General features: G+C 54.6%; 1 protein-coding gene across 3 annotated transcripts; it reads left to right on the top strand.

The window, feature by feature from the left end:
* Positions 1 to 6909: 6909 nt before the first annotated feature.
* On the top strand, positions 6910 to 17171 carry LOC120398755. 3 transcript variants are annotated; one of them, XM_039526358.1, is made up of 11 exons: positions 6910 to 7007; positions 7477 to 7573; positions 7935 to 8057; positions 9041 to 9148; positions 9660 to 9755; positions 10499 to 10603; positions 11039 to 11174; positions 11424 to 11504; positions 12086 to 12232; positions 13195 to 13342; positions 16940 to 17171. In XM_039526358.1, the coding sequence occupies exons 3-11, from the start codon at positions 7953 to 7955 to the stop codon at positions 16947 to 16949; spliced, it is 936 nt and encodes a 311-aa protein (XP_039382292.1). In that variant the 5' UTR covers positions 6910 to 7007; positions 7477 to 7573; positions 7935 to 7952; the 3' UTR covers positions 16950 to 17171. The 3 variants fall into 3 exon arrangements, with proteins under 3 accessions (XP_039382292.1, XP_039382291.1, XP_039382293.1); XM_039526357.1 differs by lacking the exon at positions 16940 to 17171 and having other exon boundaries at positions 13195 to 14035; XM_039526359.1 differs by lacking the exons at positions 10499 to 10603; positions 16940 to 17171 and having other exon boundaries at positions 13195 to 14035.
* Positions 17172 to 17373: the final 202 nt, after the last annotated feature.

A 17373-nucleotide genomic window follows, 5' to 3' on the forward strand; every position in this document is an offset into this window, starting at 1 on the left:
GTTGGGGGCCCATCCCTACAGCCCAAGGTGTTTGGGAGGCTTCATGAAGGTGAGGTAAGTGCTGGGATGTCAGGAGCTGGGAGCGGCTGTCACCCCTGCACTAGAGCAGTGTTCTGCACCCCCTGCGGCTGGCTGAGTTTCTCTGTCCCTTGGCAATAAGACAAACTCTTGTTTTCACAGCCAGTCGATCATCCAGTGTCATCACCCTTCCTGCTGGCTGGGCAGGGTAACTCCTCAGGTCACCACCCTCTCCAGCCTGCCTTGTGCTTGGGGAGTGAGGAGGAGGGCGAGGGACAGCTGGTGACCCTGTCAGGATGACAGGAGGGGGCTGCTTGTCTAAAGTAACCAATGGTCTTTGTGACTGATCCCACTGCTCTAAAAGGAAGAGACTCCCCAGGTATTGCAGCACCAGGGATAACAAGGGGGAATGTTGGGAGCAGATAATGCAATGAACTCCTGCCAGTGTGTGTAGACTGCACTCCCTGCACCCCTGTGGAGCCGGGGAGAAGCTGCTCTGGCTGGGGCAGGGATGGGGAGGGATTGAAAAGGCCCGTTAGTGAGAGGCTGCCTTGACCCCAGACTCACGCCTGCTCCTTGCTCGGTTCCAGGATGGCCAGGCTCCTGAGGATGTTCAGGAAGAAGGCTCTGCAGGTGGTCTCAGAGCCTGAGGGGAGCAGCTGCCATCTTCCCCATGTAACCCCCAAAGAGATTACATAGATTCCTAGAGCTCTGTCTGCTGGCAGCTCAGGGAGGAGGAGCCAAGGCAAACTCAGAGTCTGCCCAGCAACCAATAGGGAGTGAGATGCCCCTCCCAGGGAGTTGAGGAGAGGGAGAAGCCATTTTGAGGAGAGGCTGGGGTGAGCCAGAAAAAAGGCCAAACTGGCTGTGTGGGGAGCTGGTGAGTCCCAGGCCTGCAAGCAGGGTTCCCCCTGAGAACTGGCCTCTAGGGACCTGACACCAGATCCTCCAGCTGGGTTTTCCTCCCCCACGGATGATTCCCAATTGTTACGCTTGCTGAGAAATTTCCCCAGCCAGGCTGGGTTTGCCTCCAGCTCCCCTGGTGAGACCAGTCCCCCACATGGTCAGCGCTGCTAGTCCAGGGCTGATTCCTGCCTGAGGAGGATCCCTGCCAGCGGACAGCAGCCCCTGGAATCGTCCAGCGTCATCCTCAACCCTGAAGATCATTTGTGGAGTTCGTGAGTGCCTTGTCTTTAGTTAGTTAGTCAGGGAATTTGTTTTGGGGACCCTCTACTCCCTGAACTGTGTCCTCAAGCCAGGGAGTGAGGGTTTGAGGATTTTATAATCTACCGCTTATTACACCTGTGGAGGGATTCACCACCTCCTCCCACTTGTGGGTCTTTTGGCTATACTGAACCCAGTCAGCCACACTGCTACACCTCTGCAGAGAATTGTATAGGTCATCAAGGGCCCCAGCAAAGTACACGTACCAACAGGACACTACTTTTACATTTGTTACTCCAGACACGGGTATTTTAAGGCCTGGTCCACACTAGGACTTTAATTCGAATTTAGCAGCGTTCATTCGAATTAACCGTGCACCCGTCCACACCAGGAAGCCATTTAATTCGACCTAGAGGGCTCTTTAGTTCGAATTCGGTACTCCACCCCGACGAGGGGAGTAGCGCTAAATTCGACATGGCTATGTCGAATTAGGCTAGGTGTGGATGCAAATCGAACTTACTAGCTCTGGGAGCTATCCCACAGTGCACCACTCTGTTGACGCTCTGGATAGCAGTCCGAGCTCAGATGTTCTGATCAGCCATACAGGAAAAGCCCCGGGAAAATTTGAATTCCTTTTCCTGTCTGGCCAGTTTGAATCTCATTTCCTGTGTGGACGTCGTGGCGAGCTCAGCAGCACTGGCAGCGATGCAGAGCTCTCCAGCAGAGGAGTCCATGCAATCTCAGAGTAGAAAGAGGGCCCCAGCATGGACTGACCGGGAAGTCTTGGATCTGATCGCTGTGTGGGGCGATGAGTCTGTGCTTTCGGAGCTGCGCTCCAAAAAATGGAATGCAAAGACCTACGAGAAGGTCTCCAAAGCCATGGCACTCAGAGGATACAGCCAGGATGCAACGCAGTGCCGCGTGAAAATCAAGGACCTGAGACAAGGCTACCAAAAAATCAAAGCGGCAAACGGACGCTCCGGAGCCCAGCCCCAGACATGCCGCTTCTACGAGGCACTGCATGCCATTCTCGGTGGGTCTGCCACCACTGCCCCACCAGTGACCGTGGACTCTGAGGATGGGATAGTGTCGAGGGGCAGTTTCTCGCCGATGTTCGCCGATGGGGAAGATGAGGAAGGGTTTGTGGAGGACGAGGCAGGCGACAGCGCTTACAATACTGCTTTCCCCGACAGCCAGGATCTCTTCATCACCCTCACAGAGATCCCCTACCAACCCTCCCCGGCCGTTAACCCGGACTCCGAATCAGGGGAAGGATCAGTCGGTAAGTGCTATAAACATGTAAACATTTATTTTTTAACAAAACAGGAATAAAAACTATATAAAAAGAAGGTCTATGCATATAGGGATCGAACAGTAATCCTCCTGGGACAGTTCTACGAAGCTCTCTGACAGGTACTCGAAAAGCCTCTGCAGGAGGTTCCTGGGGAGAGGTGCCTTGTTGGGTGCTCCGTGGAAGCACACTCTTCCGCACCAGGCCATCAGGAGGTATAATGGGAGCATCGCCTCGACCAGCATGGCAGCATAGAGCCCTGGTCTGTGCAGGGATTCACGCAGCATTCGCTCTCTGTTTCTCCTGGAGACCCGCCTCAGGGTGATCTCGCTCGGCGACTGCTGCATCTAATTAGGGGAATTACTTTAATGTTACTATTGTGAATGCTTGACTTTTCCTTTGCATAACAATGACCGTCGTTTAACAGCCACGTGTTGTAGGCTGCAGAGGAAAAGCATACAGGGATCTTTCCCGGGGACAGCCGCGAGGGGCTGGAACAGGGTCAGACTTTATGCTTTCCAGATTGCCTGCAGCAGGAGGGCCCTGCTATCCATTAACTGTTAAGCAGCCTAAAGTTTACGGCTTACCAGGCCTGGCTGCTACACAGATTCTGCTGTCCTGCCCCGCTTGTCCGATCTCCAGTGCAAGACCCCAGGCAATGAAAGCGAATGCCGAAAATTCGAACTTGTCCTGAGAGCACATGAGATTAGGTGCCCTCTATGGTCTTGTTCACAGAAACTGAGTAGACTGTGTTCAGTGTTCGCAAACATGTATCTTTGGAAGGAAATCACTTCCTTTTTCCCATCACACAGCTGCGGCTCTTTCCCGAACTGCCCCGGCATCCCCCTCACAGAGGCTGGCGCAGATTAGGCGGCGAAAGAAAAAGACTCGGGACGAGATGTTTGCTGAACTGATGGCCTGCTCCAGAGCCGAGGCGGCCCAGCAGAGCCAGTGGAGGGAGACCCTCTCTCAGCAGCAGCGCTCACACAGCGAACGGGAGGACAGGTGGCGGCAGGAAGACCAGCAGGAGACTCAAACGCTGCTTGGACTAATGAGGGAGCAAACGGACACGCTCTGGCGCCTTGTGGATGTTCTGCAGGACCGCAGGCAGGAGCAGAGAGCCCCCCTGAACTGTATCTGCAACTGCCCTCCCCCGCCACAAAGTCCTGTCCCCCCCTCACCCAAAATCACAAGAAGGAGGGGCGCTAGGGGCCGTGAAAACTGTCACTCCACCCCAGCAGAGCGCTCATGTACCAAACAGCTCTCATTCCCTAAAGTATGAAAATTGCGTGCCTTCCTGGCTCACCCAATCCCAAATCCCAGTTTCATCCCCCAACTGTGTAGTTGAGTATTAAAAACAGTTTGCTGTTCATTACTGTTTCCATCATGTTTCTTTGCAGAAGACTTTGAGTGAAGGGGGGGGAGGGGTTTCTTAATTGCATAGGACAGCCACCATTAACAGGGTACAGACATGGGGGCAGGATCAACAGCAGGTCACACACAGAGTGCAGTCACTAGGCACCCGGGTCACTCTGCGAGGTGTCTGCTTCCCCAGGTCAGTCTGGGAGGTGTATGTTGCCCCAGGGTCCGAGCGCCTGGCATCCACAAATGGCAAGGCAGGCTGCCCTTACCATGCCCTTCCACCCTAGCCATGAACCTCTCCGATGCCCTGAGCCCCAGCAAGAGCCATCATCCCCCCACACCTACTCACCCTTCCCACACACCCCTCACCCCTTCCTGCAAACCCACCCCTTCCTGCACACCCTCCGCTAACCGTCCTCCCCCCAGAGACCGCTGTAGGAGCAGGAGCCTGTCAGTCCTCGAGTGTAGAAGCGGTCTGTACATCACTGCACACCGTACCCACCACAGTCTGCGTCCCTGTTGTAACCCTTGAACGAGAATTCGTTAGTAAAGAAAACTTTGTTAATTAAAAATGTTCCAATAACTTTATTTTTAAACGTCTGTTGGAAGGGGGGAAACCTGGTGAACAGGGTATGTAACCGCTGAAAAAAGACAATAGTAACTGAAACAGGGGCAGGTTCAGCTTCTCTGTAAAGAGACTGGACAGTCATAGGTTACCCTGCTCTCTGAGGAACCTAGCTTTCAAAGCCTCCCGGATGCACAGCGCTTCCCGCTGGGCTCTTCTAATGGCACGGGTGTCTGGCTGAGCGTAATCAGCAGCCAGGCGATTTGCCTCAACCTCCCATCCCGCCATAAAGGTCTCCCCCTTGCTCTCACAGAGTTTGTGGAGCACACAGCAAGCTGCAATAACAATGGGGATATTGGTTTCACTGAGATCCGAGCGAGTCAGTAAGCTCCTCCATCTCCCCTTGAGACGTCCAAAAGCACACTCCACCACCATTCTGCACTTGCTCAGCCGGCAGTTGAAGAGCTCCTTGTCACTGTCCAGGGCGCCTGTATAAGGCTTCATGAGCCAGGGCATTAGCGGGTAGGCTGGGTCCCCGAGGATCACTGTAGGCATCTCCACATCCCCCACACTTACTTTGTGGTCCGGGAAGAAACTACCTTCCTGCAGCCGTCTAAACAGACCAGAGTTCCTGAACACACGCGCGTCATGAACCTTGCCCGGCCACCCGACGTAGATGTTGGTAAAACGTCCCCTATGGTCCACCAGTGCTTGCAGCACCATTGAAAAGTAGCCCTTTCGGTTAATATACTGGCTGGCCTGGTGGGCCGGTCCCAGGATAGGGATGTGAGTTCCATCTATAGCCCCACCGCAGTTTGGGAATCCCATCGCGGCGAAGCCATCTATGACGACCTGGACGTTTCTCAGGGTCACCACCTTTGAGAGCAGTAGGTCAACGATTGCGTGGGCTACTTGCATCACAGCAACCCCCACGGTAGATTTGCCCACGCCAAAGTGGTTCGCTACTGACCGGTAGCTGCCTGGCGTTGCAAGTTTCCAGAGGGCTATGGCCACTCGCTTCTGCACAGTCAAGGCTGCTCGCATCCGGGTGTCCTGGCACTTCAGGGCAGGGGCCAGCAAGTCACACAGTTCAAGGAAAGTGCCCTTACGCATCCTGAAGTTTTGCAGCCACTGTGATTCATCCCAGACCTGCAGCACTATGCGGTCCCACCAGTCCGTGCTTGTTTCCCGGGCCCAGAATCGCCATCCCATAGCATGAACGTGACCCATTGCCACCATAATCTCCACGGTGCGGCGTACCGTGCTTTGTGAGAGGTCTGTGCCACTCTCACACTTCACGTCCTCACCGCGCTGCCGGAGCCTCCTCGCCCGATTTCTCAGCAGCTGACTGTGGAAGAGGTGGACGATAAGGTGCAAGGAGTTGACAACGGCCATAAGTGCAGCGATGATCGCAGCGGGCTCCATGCTCGCAGTGCTGTGGCGTCCGCACTGTCACTGACCAGAAAAGTGCGCGAACAGAGTTCCCGCCGGCGCTTTCAAGGAGAGAGGGCGGGAGTGACGGTTGAATGATGACAGTTACCCAAAACCACCCTCGACACATTTTTCCCCCAGAAGGCATTGGGGGCTCTACCCAGCATTCCAATGGGAAGCGGGGACTGCGGGAACTGTGGGATAGCTGCCCAGAATGCACCGCTTCCAATGTCAACGCTTGCCCCGTTAGTGTGGACTCACAAAGTCGAATTAGTGTCCTTAGTGTGGATACACAAATTCGAATTCATCAGGTCGAATCCACAAATTCGACCTAAGTTAAATCGAACTACTCCTGTAGTGTAGACATACCCTAAGTGTGGGCACCGGTGACCCTAAAAATGGTGTTTCCCCTGTTATGTTGTATTTGTTGCCTGTTTAATATAATTGTTGTGTTGAATATATTTTTAAGTGTTGTGTTATTTCTTGGAAGTCTCCAACTATCTGGCAAGTAAGTGGGGATTCCTCTGTAGTTAGAATTTTCCGCCCAAGCTGCCCTGGTGACCCTGCCAGGAAGGAGCGAGGGGGGTGGAGGCACCGCCAACTAATTTCATAACAAAAAAGAAAAAAGATTCACCCTGCTGAGTGGGTGGCGGGATCCAAAAGAACCCAGACCTGTCCATCAGAACCTGTCAGCGGATTGCCATTAAAGGAGGTAATCAGGTGGAGAGGGGCGCTACACCCAGGAGCAGAGCGGCCCCTCCGTCCCCGCTGGCGGGGAAGCAGCTCCCGGCCGGGCCAGGAGGTGGAAGTGCCCAGCCTTCTGGCAGAGGAAACCCGCTCCCGGCGCAGGCACCGAGGTGGGAGAGGCACCAGCCAGGCCAAAATGGAGCTGGCCCAGGATGCAGCTGGGCAGGCAGGACCCAGCCCAGGAGGGGAGCCGGGCAGGGTGGCTCTGGGGCTTGTTGTGTGGGCAGCACCAGCTCCAGGAGCCCAGCCCTGATTCCCAGCAGGAGGCATTGCCCTGCCCGGTCGCTGAGGACCTTCCAGCCTCCCCAGGGCAGGAGGTGGAGGATCCCTGTCCCAACACCAGCAGCTTGGCCCACTCCCCATGGGACAGCAGCAGCGCCTGGGACTCTGGCAGCAGCAAGACCGATGGGTGCCACTGCTTTGTTCCAGGTGAGGAGCTAGACTGGGTTTAGGGAGGGGTGAGGACGGGGCTGTGGACACCCTGGGCCCAGATGCTCAACCAGTGCTATGGGGGGGCCCCCAACCCAGGTGTCTAGTCTGAGCCACATGAACCCCACTGACACCAGAAGCAGTCACACAGCTGCCCCTGCAACAAGAGGAACTGGCGGGTGGGGGCATCAGGAGTTTCAGCCACTTTGGTCCTTGATGCTCCGGGGGGCAGGGGAGGGGGAGCAGGCACCGCACAGGGAGTCCTGGACAGTGTTGGGGACCTCTCTGCTATACGTTTCTGAAGCTGTTGGGGGCTGAAAGCATCCCTGAGAGGGGGCTGTGGGGCCCAATCTGCCCTGGGTGCCTGAAGTGGGAAGGGGGAACTTTAATCCTGCTCTCCTCAACATGCCTCTGTCCTTCCCCCAAGTGGCAGCAGGTGTCACCCTGTTCCCTTTTCTCCCTGGTGCAGGGACTCCCAGGGACTCAAAGGAGGAGGAATGGGTGACATGGCCACAGGTGAAGCTGCTCTCAAGGTCATCAGATAGCAGCTCGGGGGCAGTGAAAAGGTACATATGTTCCCCAGCTAGGCTGGGCTGGAACCGAGATTGTCCTGCCCCTCCCCAGCATCCCAACCCTCTGCAGAGGGTCTTGTCCCTGATGATCCACCACCCCAATGGAGACCCTTTTTGTCTATGATCTGGGACCCTCAAGATGGAGTATTTGTCACACACCAGCTGAGGTCTCCTCCCCTGACAGGCACTGTTCCACTTCCTGATCCTGCTTGTGTAGGAGTCGTGGGTGATTTGGACGATAGGCGGTTCCCCACTTTCCCCATTGAGGCCTGAGGCCTGGAGCTGGTGTGGGTGGGACAGGGATGTCCCTGGGTAACTGCTCTCTCTCCCCTAACCCCACTCCTGGTGGGTGCAGGATGAGGTGCAGCAGCTCATGTTCCTGCACGCCATCCACCCCGTGTGTCTCACTGCACAGCAGAGATGGCAGGACACATTGGAGCCACACTGCTGCAAGGCGACTGTGATGGAGAGGATTGTGGTGAGTGAGACACGGTGCCCAGCAGCTGGAGGGAGGACAGAGACATGGGAGGGGTAGGGGTCTCCCCAGGCCAATGGATGGGGGATGGCTGGTGCTGGAGGGACAGCTGAGGGCAGGGATTGCTGGGGCTGAAGTTTGGGGAGAGGAGAAGGAAGAAATTCTGAGATTGGTCACTAGTGGGCAGCGGGGGAATCATGGGGCTAGAGGGCAGCTGAGGCTGAGAGACAAGGAATCAGATGGTCCCAGCTCAGTAGTCAGGATGGTGTTGGATGGGGGCAGTTTTGACAGGGAGGAAGGAAGAAGGGGAGTGGGACTGAGCTGTGCAGGAATCCTGGAAGAGGGACAAGTTTGATGGGCAGGAAGGAATCAGAGGAGCAGGAGGCAGGTAGGGGGATTCTGCTGTCTGTGTGGGGCACTGGCTGTGTAGTCTCCTCACGGGGAAGTGTCATTGGGGCCCGAATTTCACATGCTCATTCGTGTCTCACAGGAGCTCATTGAGGAGTTGCCTGATGACTTTCCATCCGGCGCCGTCCTCGCTATAACTCCCTGATTGCTGTGGGCAACCTCAGGACCCTCCCTCCTGGCTCCCCTAGTCCCAATGCTGCTCAAGTCCAGGGCTGGGAGTCTCTGTCCCTCACACTCCCAGGTCACCTCCCAAGGGTGGCTCCTCTGGCAGAAGTGATGGGAAGGTTCACTCTCTCCTGACTGGGCTGTTCTTTTCACTCCAATAACATTACAGGGGCCTTGGGGAGAGTCTCACTCCAGGAGTCAGATACAGGAAGGGCAGCAGGGTTCAGGGAACAGGTGCTATTCCTGCCCTGCCACTGTCTGTCTGTGAGGCCTTGGCATGTCATTCCTTGGCTCGGTGCCTCAGTTTCCATTCTCACCAGCCTGTGCCTAGTTCCCTGTGGTTTCATGTCCATGTTGGCGCCAGTCCCACCCCTGCACTGCACAGTCTAATACCGGCTCCTCTCTCTTGCCAGCACCATGAAACCTGCCCTGGAGTCATAGCTGGAGACACACCTCCTGTGAGCTGCCCTGCATGCTGTCTTCACCCTGGGCACAGAGAAGGACACATCACCCAAGTCCAGGTACATCCTCCTCCTCCTCCATTCTCCTGTTCCTCCAGAGTGGCCTTTGGTCCCTGCTGCCTTGATTCACTGGAGCTCCAGAGATAGGGGTGGGGTGGGCAGAGATGGATGAAGCTGCAGAGTTGGATCCTTCCCTCTAGGAGGGAAGAGATTACCCCTCCCTGGAGGATTTCTTTCTTTCTTTCTTTCTTTCTTTCTTTCTTTCTTTCTTTCTTTCTTTCTTTCTTATGCTGTGTTTTGCCCAGCAGCCCAGTTTCCATCCATAGCAACTTGGTTGTTCCATACTCTGCTGCCTATGAAGCACTCTGCAGAGACCTGCTAAGCTCATGGATCAAAGAGCCAGCTGTCATCAAACTTTGCTAACTGCCTGCAGTGGGATGTGAATGAGAGAGGCCAGGATATGTGTTTGGGGGGTCCCACCAGTGCTTCCCAGAGATCCCTCTTCCCATCCTGTGGCAGGTGTAGTCCCAGTTTCCATAACTCTGACCCATGGCTCTCCCTTGCTTTGCAGGCTCTGCACAAGGTCATGCCAGAGCTCCTGGATGCCATGCTGGGGAACCTGCTGGCAGAGTCCCCAGAAACAGACAGGCTCCACTACATCTTTGAGGTGAGCCTCATGAGGAGAGGTGGGGAGCAATTTTACTTTAACTCTTAGGAGGACTGGGAAAGGAGAGGCTGGAAGATCCTTTTTCTAGTCTGTTCCCCTAGCTGGGTCCCCAGTGGGCTGTTTTCTTTAGTCGGGGCAGTCGGTGCAATGCAGTGACAGGTCCTTCCTCCTTGAAGGACAGAGGACGTGAGTTGGGACTTCAAGCTAGAGCTCTGCCTGGTTCTGTTGAGCACTAACCACAGGACCCGCTGGCTGGCTTGGGGAGTGAGAGTCTGAACCCCACCCCCCCACCATGAGATTCAGGAGATGGTTCTCAGGTAAGAGGTACAGGCTCCTTCCTACAGAAACAGGAGGACCACAAGGAATCTGCCCTTCTCTCTGATAGCCCCTGAGATTCCTGGGGGGATTGTGCTGACAGTCACTCCCTTCATCCCACCAAGGACTTGGTGAGAGATCAGTCTCCTTTCTGGTGAGCTGTTCAGAAATCAGGAGTTCAGGGAGCATGGGACCAGCCCCGACACCGAACATTGTCCCAATCTAGAGAGACACTGACAAGTTGTGATCTGCAGGATACAGGCATTGTCCTGGGGGAAACAATCCCCTTCTAAAGCTCTGTGATCAATGACTTGGATATTCCAGCCTGTACACAATGTCTCAGCCCCCTGGGGCTGGGGACGGGGGGGTGTCATTTGCACAACACGTGCACCTGCCCATTGATCCTGAGCTGCCTCCTTCCCCCACAGCACATTAACTACTGGATCGTGTCCAGGGTGTTGCAGGAGAGAGCCAGGGCCACTAGGAGCAGCACGGCCCTGCTCAGATTCACCATCACCCTTCCTGTGTTTGATGTAAGTGACCTCTGACCCCAGCTTCCTGACTCCAGGCGTAGGCGGGCTGGCTCCAACTGGCTGTAGGATCTGCTGCTGCAGGGGCTGTGGGTTAGGAGTGTTCCTCTTGGGGAGGCAGAGCCAGAGCAGAGAATGAGCTTGGCTTGAGTCAAGTTCTTTCTTTCCTGGTTAAGTGGTGACCCTGGGCCTTTAAGAGGACCATGCTCCAGTCCCTGCTGCAGCCAGGTTCGTGTCTGGCCTTGGGTCCCTTCTTGGCATCCTGGAGCAGCACCAGATTCTCTTGGCAGCAGAAAAAATGAAGGAGCTAGCTCTAGCTCCTCTTCCCCCAGCATCTCCTGCAGAACGGCTGAGGGGAAGGAGAGTCCTGGCCCAGGGGGGACTGGGAGCAAATAGGAAAATGCTGATGGAGTTCCCTCTCCCTCTCCCTTCCATTAGAACTCCGCAGAATTCCCCAGGCTGGGTCACTATGTGGCACACCTGGCTCTGTTCATCAGTGACCCAGGCGAGGACCTCAGCCGGCAGGCCAGGGAGGGGGTTTACTGGCTCTACCAGCTGCTGCTGCACCAGAGGGGTAAGGAACCCAGCTGGGAAATGGCACCCGACAGAAGAGTGAGACTGGGACCCCAGCCAATTTCTCTCAGACTGACCCCGGCTGGAGGATGAGTCTCTGTCAGTCTCTTTCTCTGTTCTACACCCCTCCCCTGCAATTCTGTTGGGCCAGGCACGCAGCGAGGACTCTGCCCACTGTGCAGCCACCAATGGGATTGGAAGGACACAGGCACTGCAACCAGAATGCAAAATGCATGTGTGTCTTTCCCAGGGCTGACCATCCATGAGACCAAAGACCTGGCACCAGGACAGCTGGCTCCTGGGCTACAGGAACACGGCCAGTGTGCGGGAGGTAAGGACACTCTGCCAGGGCATGAGACAGCTCAGGAAGTGGGGCTGGCTGAGTTCCCTGCAGTGGATGCCTCCTGGAGACAGGATAAGAGCCCACTCCTTATTTACAGCTCAGAGTTCCTCATCCAGCACCCAGTGGGAGAGGCTAGTACTAAAGGTCCCACATTGGTACCTCGCTAATTGCCGTGATTTGTGTGTCTGACATGGATCCATTTCTACGTGGCATAAGGAGAATCCCCGGGTGGATGAGTTAATATAGGATTATGGCTCTGGGTGTTTCTCCACTCCTTGTCCCCGTGGCTGATACCCAAGTTTCTGAGAGGAGAGCACTGGGTCAGTCAGTCACTATTGCTTGACCAGACCCTTGTTAGATTCCCTGCGCCCTGAAGAAGGAGAGAAATGAGGTGGGATTTGCCCAGTGCCATTGCCATCAGGAAGCAGATAGCCCCAACCTGGGAACTGGGTATACAGCACCTCTCTTACCCTCCCACTTTGCCACTAGAGGGTGATGCCATTCTACCTCCAGTACTTGGAGCCTGGTTCTGGGCAATCTGCTAAAGCCTCATGTCCTGTTGGTTTTAGGTCTTTGGCAAGTTCTTCTCACAGGGGCAGAGAAGATTCTTCCTCTGGACGGAGGGCAGTGCTGGCCATCCACGATCTCCTACTGTGTGTCAGCTAGGCTGGGCTGCTCCTCGCCTACTCCCTCCTGGTGGAAGCCCAGGGGACAAGGTAAGCAGCTGCATTAGACTCAGGAGATTGGGGCAGGGCCCAGGGCCTCATTGCCATCCTATCGCCATTCACCGGCCTGGCAGCAAGGAGCCTGGTGGGGAAAGAGAGTGAGAGCAGGTGCTACTGGGAAGGGAGATGAATTCACCTCCATGAGCAGGGGGGAACCAGCTTGTCCCCTGAGCAGCTTCAACCCAGCTCTTTAGCAAGGATCATTAATTACAACTTTTACCTCCTCATGGACTTCTGTTCTTAGGACACAGTGCTATCCTATCACTCTGGGAAGGGCAGGAGTGTCCCCTAAGTGTCCTCTGTGAGCCTTTCCTGCCTGCCCCACAGAGCTGCACCCAGTTCCTCATGGCCTGGTGTCCATGTTACCCAAGCCACCATCCAGTGTTGGCGACTGACCAGGCAGTTCTGAGGCACATGGGCGGGGGGAAGCTTGTCCCACTGCTGGCAGGGCTGGACCCACTCTAGAGAGAACGGGAGGATTCAGTCAGTAGGGGCTGCCGACCTGACGCATTCACCAGGGCTGCCATCCTGCGGTTTCAGTGTTAGTCACTGGGGTGACTTGGAGAAAGGTCTCACCACCCCACATCCCACTTCACTGCTGCCAGAATCCTTCCTGCCCCCCCCGCTAGAGCCCCCTCCCTGCCCTACCTAGGTGGGGGTGGAGGAGAGGGTTCTGAGAACTTGAGCTGTGTGTCCCCAGGTGCATTGGAGGTGGAACAGCTGTCAGGGGCATTGAGGGGGAGGTGGCAGGAGTTAGCCCTGCAAGGAGGGGGGTTGGCACTGGAGGTCACTAGAGAGAACAACAAGACTCCATCCTGGGGCTCAGGAGGATGGATCCACCCCTCAGACGTGGGCAGCTGCTGAGTGGAAATGCTGCTGGTTCCAGGTGCCCTTAATCCTCCCTGATTCCTGAGGAGTGTCTGAGTCTTTGACAGGTTCTCATTCCCTTGCAGCAGGAGGATGTCACAGCCAACGTGATGTGCCAGCTCCGCATTATCCAGCACTTGCACCAGGTGCCTGGGGTGCTGCAAGGGCTGTGCCTCATCTGATGCCCTTAAAGGTTTCCCACCCATATTCAGCAACTCCCGCTCCCTGCTGCAGGTACTGCTCAGTCTCACTGTAAATGGGAGGATAGTGGAAGGGGAAATGGAGCCCCCTAACACTGCCAGAAATTCTCTCCCCTCTCTGTGGACCAGGGTCCTTCCCTCTTTCCCCAAACGTCCTTCATCTGGGGCATGAGCTCTTCCCCTCACTCCCATTCCCTGCCCCTCTTTCCTTGGTCTGTCACCCATCCCATTCCCCCTGCTCCCAGGCAGAGCTCTCCCTGCCCCATATGGTGCAGAAGGGCCTTTGTGTTAGGGCTACAGCATGTCTGCCCAACTGAAGCTCAGAAAGCTCCACATCTGAAGAAGTGAGGATGGGACAGAGGCTCAGGGCTAGCTTCACCTCCTGTCCTTTATTCTACCTGTGGTCCTTCTATGGGCTCTCAGGGTATGTCTACACTACGGGATTACTCCGATTTTACAGAAATCGATTTTTGGAAACAGATTATATAAAGTTGAGTGCATGCGGCCACACTAAGCACATTAATTCGGTGGTGTGCGTCCATAGTACCAAGGCTAGCGTCGACTTCCGGAGCGCTGCACTGTGGGTAGCTATCCCATAGCTATCTCATAGTTCCTGCGGTCTCCACTGCCTATTGGAATTCTGGGTTGAGATCCTAATGCCTGATGGGGCAAAAAACATTGTCGCAGGTGGTTCTGGGTACATGTCGTCAGACCTCCCTCCCCCTCCCTCCCCCCGTGAAAGCAACGGCAGACAACTGTTTTGTGCCTTTTTCCTGGGTTACCTGTGCGGCTGCCATACCACGGCAAGCATGGAGCCCACTCAGCTCAACGCAGCAGACATGAACATTGTAAACACCACGCGCATTATCGTGCAGTTTATGCTGAACCAGAACCTGCAAAACCAGGCGAGGAGGAGGCGGCAGCGCAGTGACAAGAGTGATAAGGACATGGACACAGAATTCTCTCAAACCACGGGCCCCGGTGCCTTGGAGATCATGGTGTTAATGGGGCAGGTTCATGCCATGGAACGCTGATTCTGGGCCCAGGAAACAAGCACAGACTGGTGGGATCGCATAGTATTGCAGGTGTGGGACGATTCCCAGTGGCTGCAAAACTTTCGTATGCATAGGGCCACTTTCATGGAACTTTGACTTGCTTTCCCCTGCCCTGAATCGCAAAGACACCAAAACGAGAGCAGCCCTCACAGTTGAGAAGCGCGTGGCGATAGCTCTGTGGAAGCTTGCAATGCCAGACAATTACCGGTCAGTCAGGAATCAATTTGGAGTGGGCAAATCTATTGTGGGGGCTGCTGTGATGCAAGTAGCCAAAGCAATCACTGAGCTGCTGCTACCAAAAGTAGTGACTCTGGGACATGTGCAGGTCATATTGGATGTCTTTGCTGCAATGGGATTCCCTAACTCTGGTGGGGCAATAGATGGAACCCATATCCCTATCTTGACACCAGGGCAGCCAGTATATAAACCCCAAGGGGTACTTTTCAATGGTGCTGCAAGCACTGGTGGATCACAAAGAACGTTTCCCCAACATCAACGTGGGATGGCCAGGAAGGGTTCATGACGCTCGCGTCTTCAGGAACACTAATCTGTTTAAATGGTTGCAGCAAGGGATTTACTTCCCAGACCAGAAAATAACCGTTGAGGATGTTGAAATGCCTATAGTTATCCTTGGGGACCCAGCCTCCCCCTTAATGCCATGGCTCATGAAGCCATACACAGGCAGCCTGGACAGTAGTCAGGAGCTGTTCAACTACAGGCTGAGCAAGTGCAGAATGGTGGTAGAATGTGCATTTGGACATTTAAAGGGACACTGGTGCACGTTACTGACTCGCTCAGACCTCAGCCAAACCAATATCCCCATTGTTATTGCTGCTTGCTGTGTGCTCCACAATCTCTGTGAGAATAAGGGGGAGATGTTTATGGTGGGGTGGGAGGCTGAGGCAAATCACCTGGCCGCTGATTACGCGCAGCCAGACACCAGGGCGATTAGAAGAGCACACCAGGAAGCGCTGCGCATCAGAGAAGCTTTGAAAACCAGTTTCATGACTGGCCAGGCTACAGTGTGAAAGTTCTGTTTGTTTCTCCTTGATGAAAACATGCCCCCTTGATTGACTCATTCCCTGTAAGCCACCCACTCTCCCCCCTTTGATCACAGCTTGCTTTCAAAGGAAATAAAGTCACTATCATTTAAAAAACATGTATTCATTATTAATTGATTATAAAAGGAGAGAGAAAACTGACAAGGTAGCAGGGCCGCCGGGGGGGGGGCAAGTGGGGCAATTTGCCCCAGGCCCTGGGCCCCGCAGGAGCCCCCATAAGAGTTTTTTGGGGCCCCTGGAGCGGGGTCCTTCACTCACTCCGGGGGTCCCGGAAAACTCTCGCAGGGCCCGGGCCTCCGGAGCTTCTTCTGCTCCGGGTCTTCAGTGGCAATTTGGCAGCAGAGGGTCCTTTTGCCCTGGGACCCACTGCCGAAGTGCTGGGTCTTTGGCGGCAATTCGGCAGCGGGGGCTCCTGAATCCTCTGGGCAGCCCTGCAAGGTAGCCTGGGTGGGGTGTGGGAGGAGGGAAGGAAGGAAAAGACCACTTCAAAACTTGTTGAATGACAGCATTTTGCTTGGGCTGTCCACTGAGGTGGAGTGGCAGGGTGCACGGAGCCTCCCCCCCCACACGTTCTTGGGCATCTGGGTGAGGAGGCTATGGAACATGGGGTGGGTGGTTATACAGGGGCTGCAGCGGCACTCTGTGATCCTGTTGCCATTCCTGAAGCTCCACCAGACGCCGGAGCATGTCCCTTTGATCCTGCAGTAGCTGCAGCATTGCATCCTGCCTCCTTTGATCTTCCTGCTGCCACCTCTGATCTTGAGCATCCCTCCTGTCCTCACGTTTGTTGGCTGCTTTCCTGTACTGTGATACTGTGTCCTTCCACTCATTCAAATAAGCTCTTTCACTGTGAATCGACTGCATGATCTCAGAGAATATTTCATCTCATGTGCGTTTTTTTTCACCGCCTTATCTGAGATAGCCTTTGGGACGGAGGAGGGAGGCTTGAAAAATTTGCAACTGCGGGAGGGAAAAACGGGAGAGAAGTATTTAAAAAGATTCATTTTACAGAACAATGGGTATACTCTTTCACGGTGAACAACACTATTTATATTACATAGCAAATGTAATTTCTTAATATTGAGGCCTGCGGCTTTGGTGTTAGAGATCACAGATGCAGGGACGGGCAACAGAATTCGGCTTGCATGCAGCCATGGTAAGCCATTGTCTTTTGGCTTCTGCAACCTTCATTAAAGCAGCACCCTCCTTTCCCATACCAAGCAAAGCCCATTGAATGCTGCGGTTTTCATGTTAACATGCAGCAGCAGAAACCAAACTACACCCGCCCCCCCATCCAATTCTCTGGGATGATCACTTTACCCCTCCCCACACCGCGTGGCTGGTATCAGGGAAATCCCTGCTAGCCAAACTCAAACAACTCAGCGCCAATGCCCCTCCCCCCCACCCCCACCGCTTGGCTAACTGCAGGGAAGGATTTCTTTTCAGCCACAGGCAAACAGCTCCGTAGGAATGGCCACCTCTGTCCCCTTAATTAAATTTCCATATTTCAACCAGGTTACCGTGAAGGATAACACAGTGAGTTAAAGAACGGATGTTGCTTGAATGTCAGCAAACCATACGCTACCATGCTTTGTCATACAATGATACCAGATTACTTGCTACTAGCATGGCGTGGTAAAGTGTCCTACCATGGAGGCTGCCCGGTCCAGAAACCTTCTGTAAAGACTTTTGGAGTACCTCCAGGAGAGCTTCATGGAGATGTTCCTGGAGGATTTCCGCTCCATCCCCAGACACGTTAGACTTTTCCAGTAGCTGTACTGGCTGCGAATGCATCCCAAGTCCTCAGGGCAATTTAATCATTAAAAATTTTTTGCTTTTAAACCATGTTTTATATTTACAAAGGTACACTCACCAGAGGTGCCTTCTATGGCTTCATGGTCTGGGATAATGCCTTGGGAGGGTTGGGAGACTACTTCTGTGAGGCTGAG

The sequence above is a fragment of the Mauremys reevesii genome, linkage group 2 (assembly GCF_016161935.1).
Source record: "Mauremys reevesii isolate NIE-2019 linkage group 2, ASM1616193v1, whole genome shotgun sequence".
NCBI lineage: Eukaryota > Metazoa > Chordata > Testudines > Geoemydidae > Mauremys > Mauremys reevesii.

What these genes read in the sequence shown, in the direction of transcription:
- LOC120398755 (XM_039526357.1), top strand. Translation starts at nt 7,953, where the DNA reads ATGTTCCTGCACGCCATCCACCCCGTGTGTCTCACTGCACAGCAGAGA. An exon ending in GGCTCCACTACATCTTTGAG is followed by an intron (nt 9,756 to 10,498) that starts GTGAGCCTCATG and finishes CTTCCCCCACAG; the next exon opens with CACATTAACTACTGGATCGT. An exon ending in ACACGGCCAGTGTGCGGGAG is followed by an intron (nt 11,505 to 12,085) that starts GTAAGGACACTC and finishes TGTTGGTTTTAG; the next exon opens with GTCTTTGGCAAGTTCTTCTC.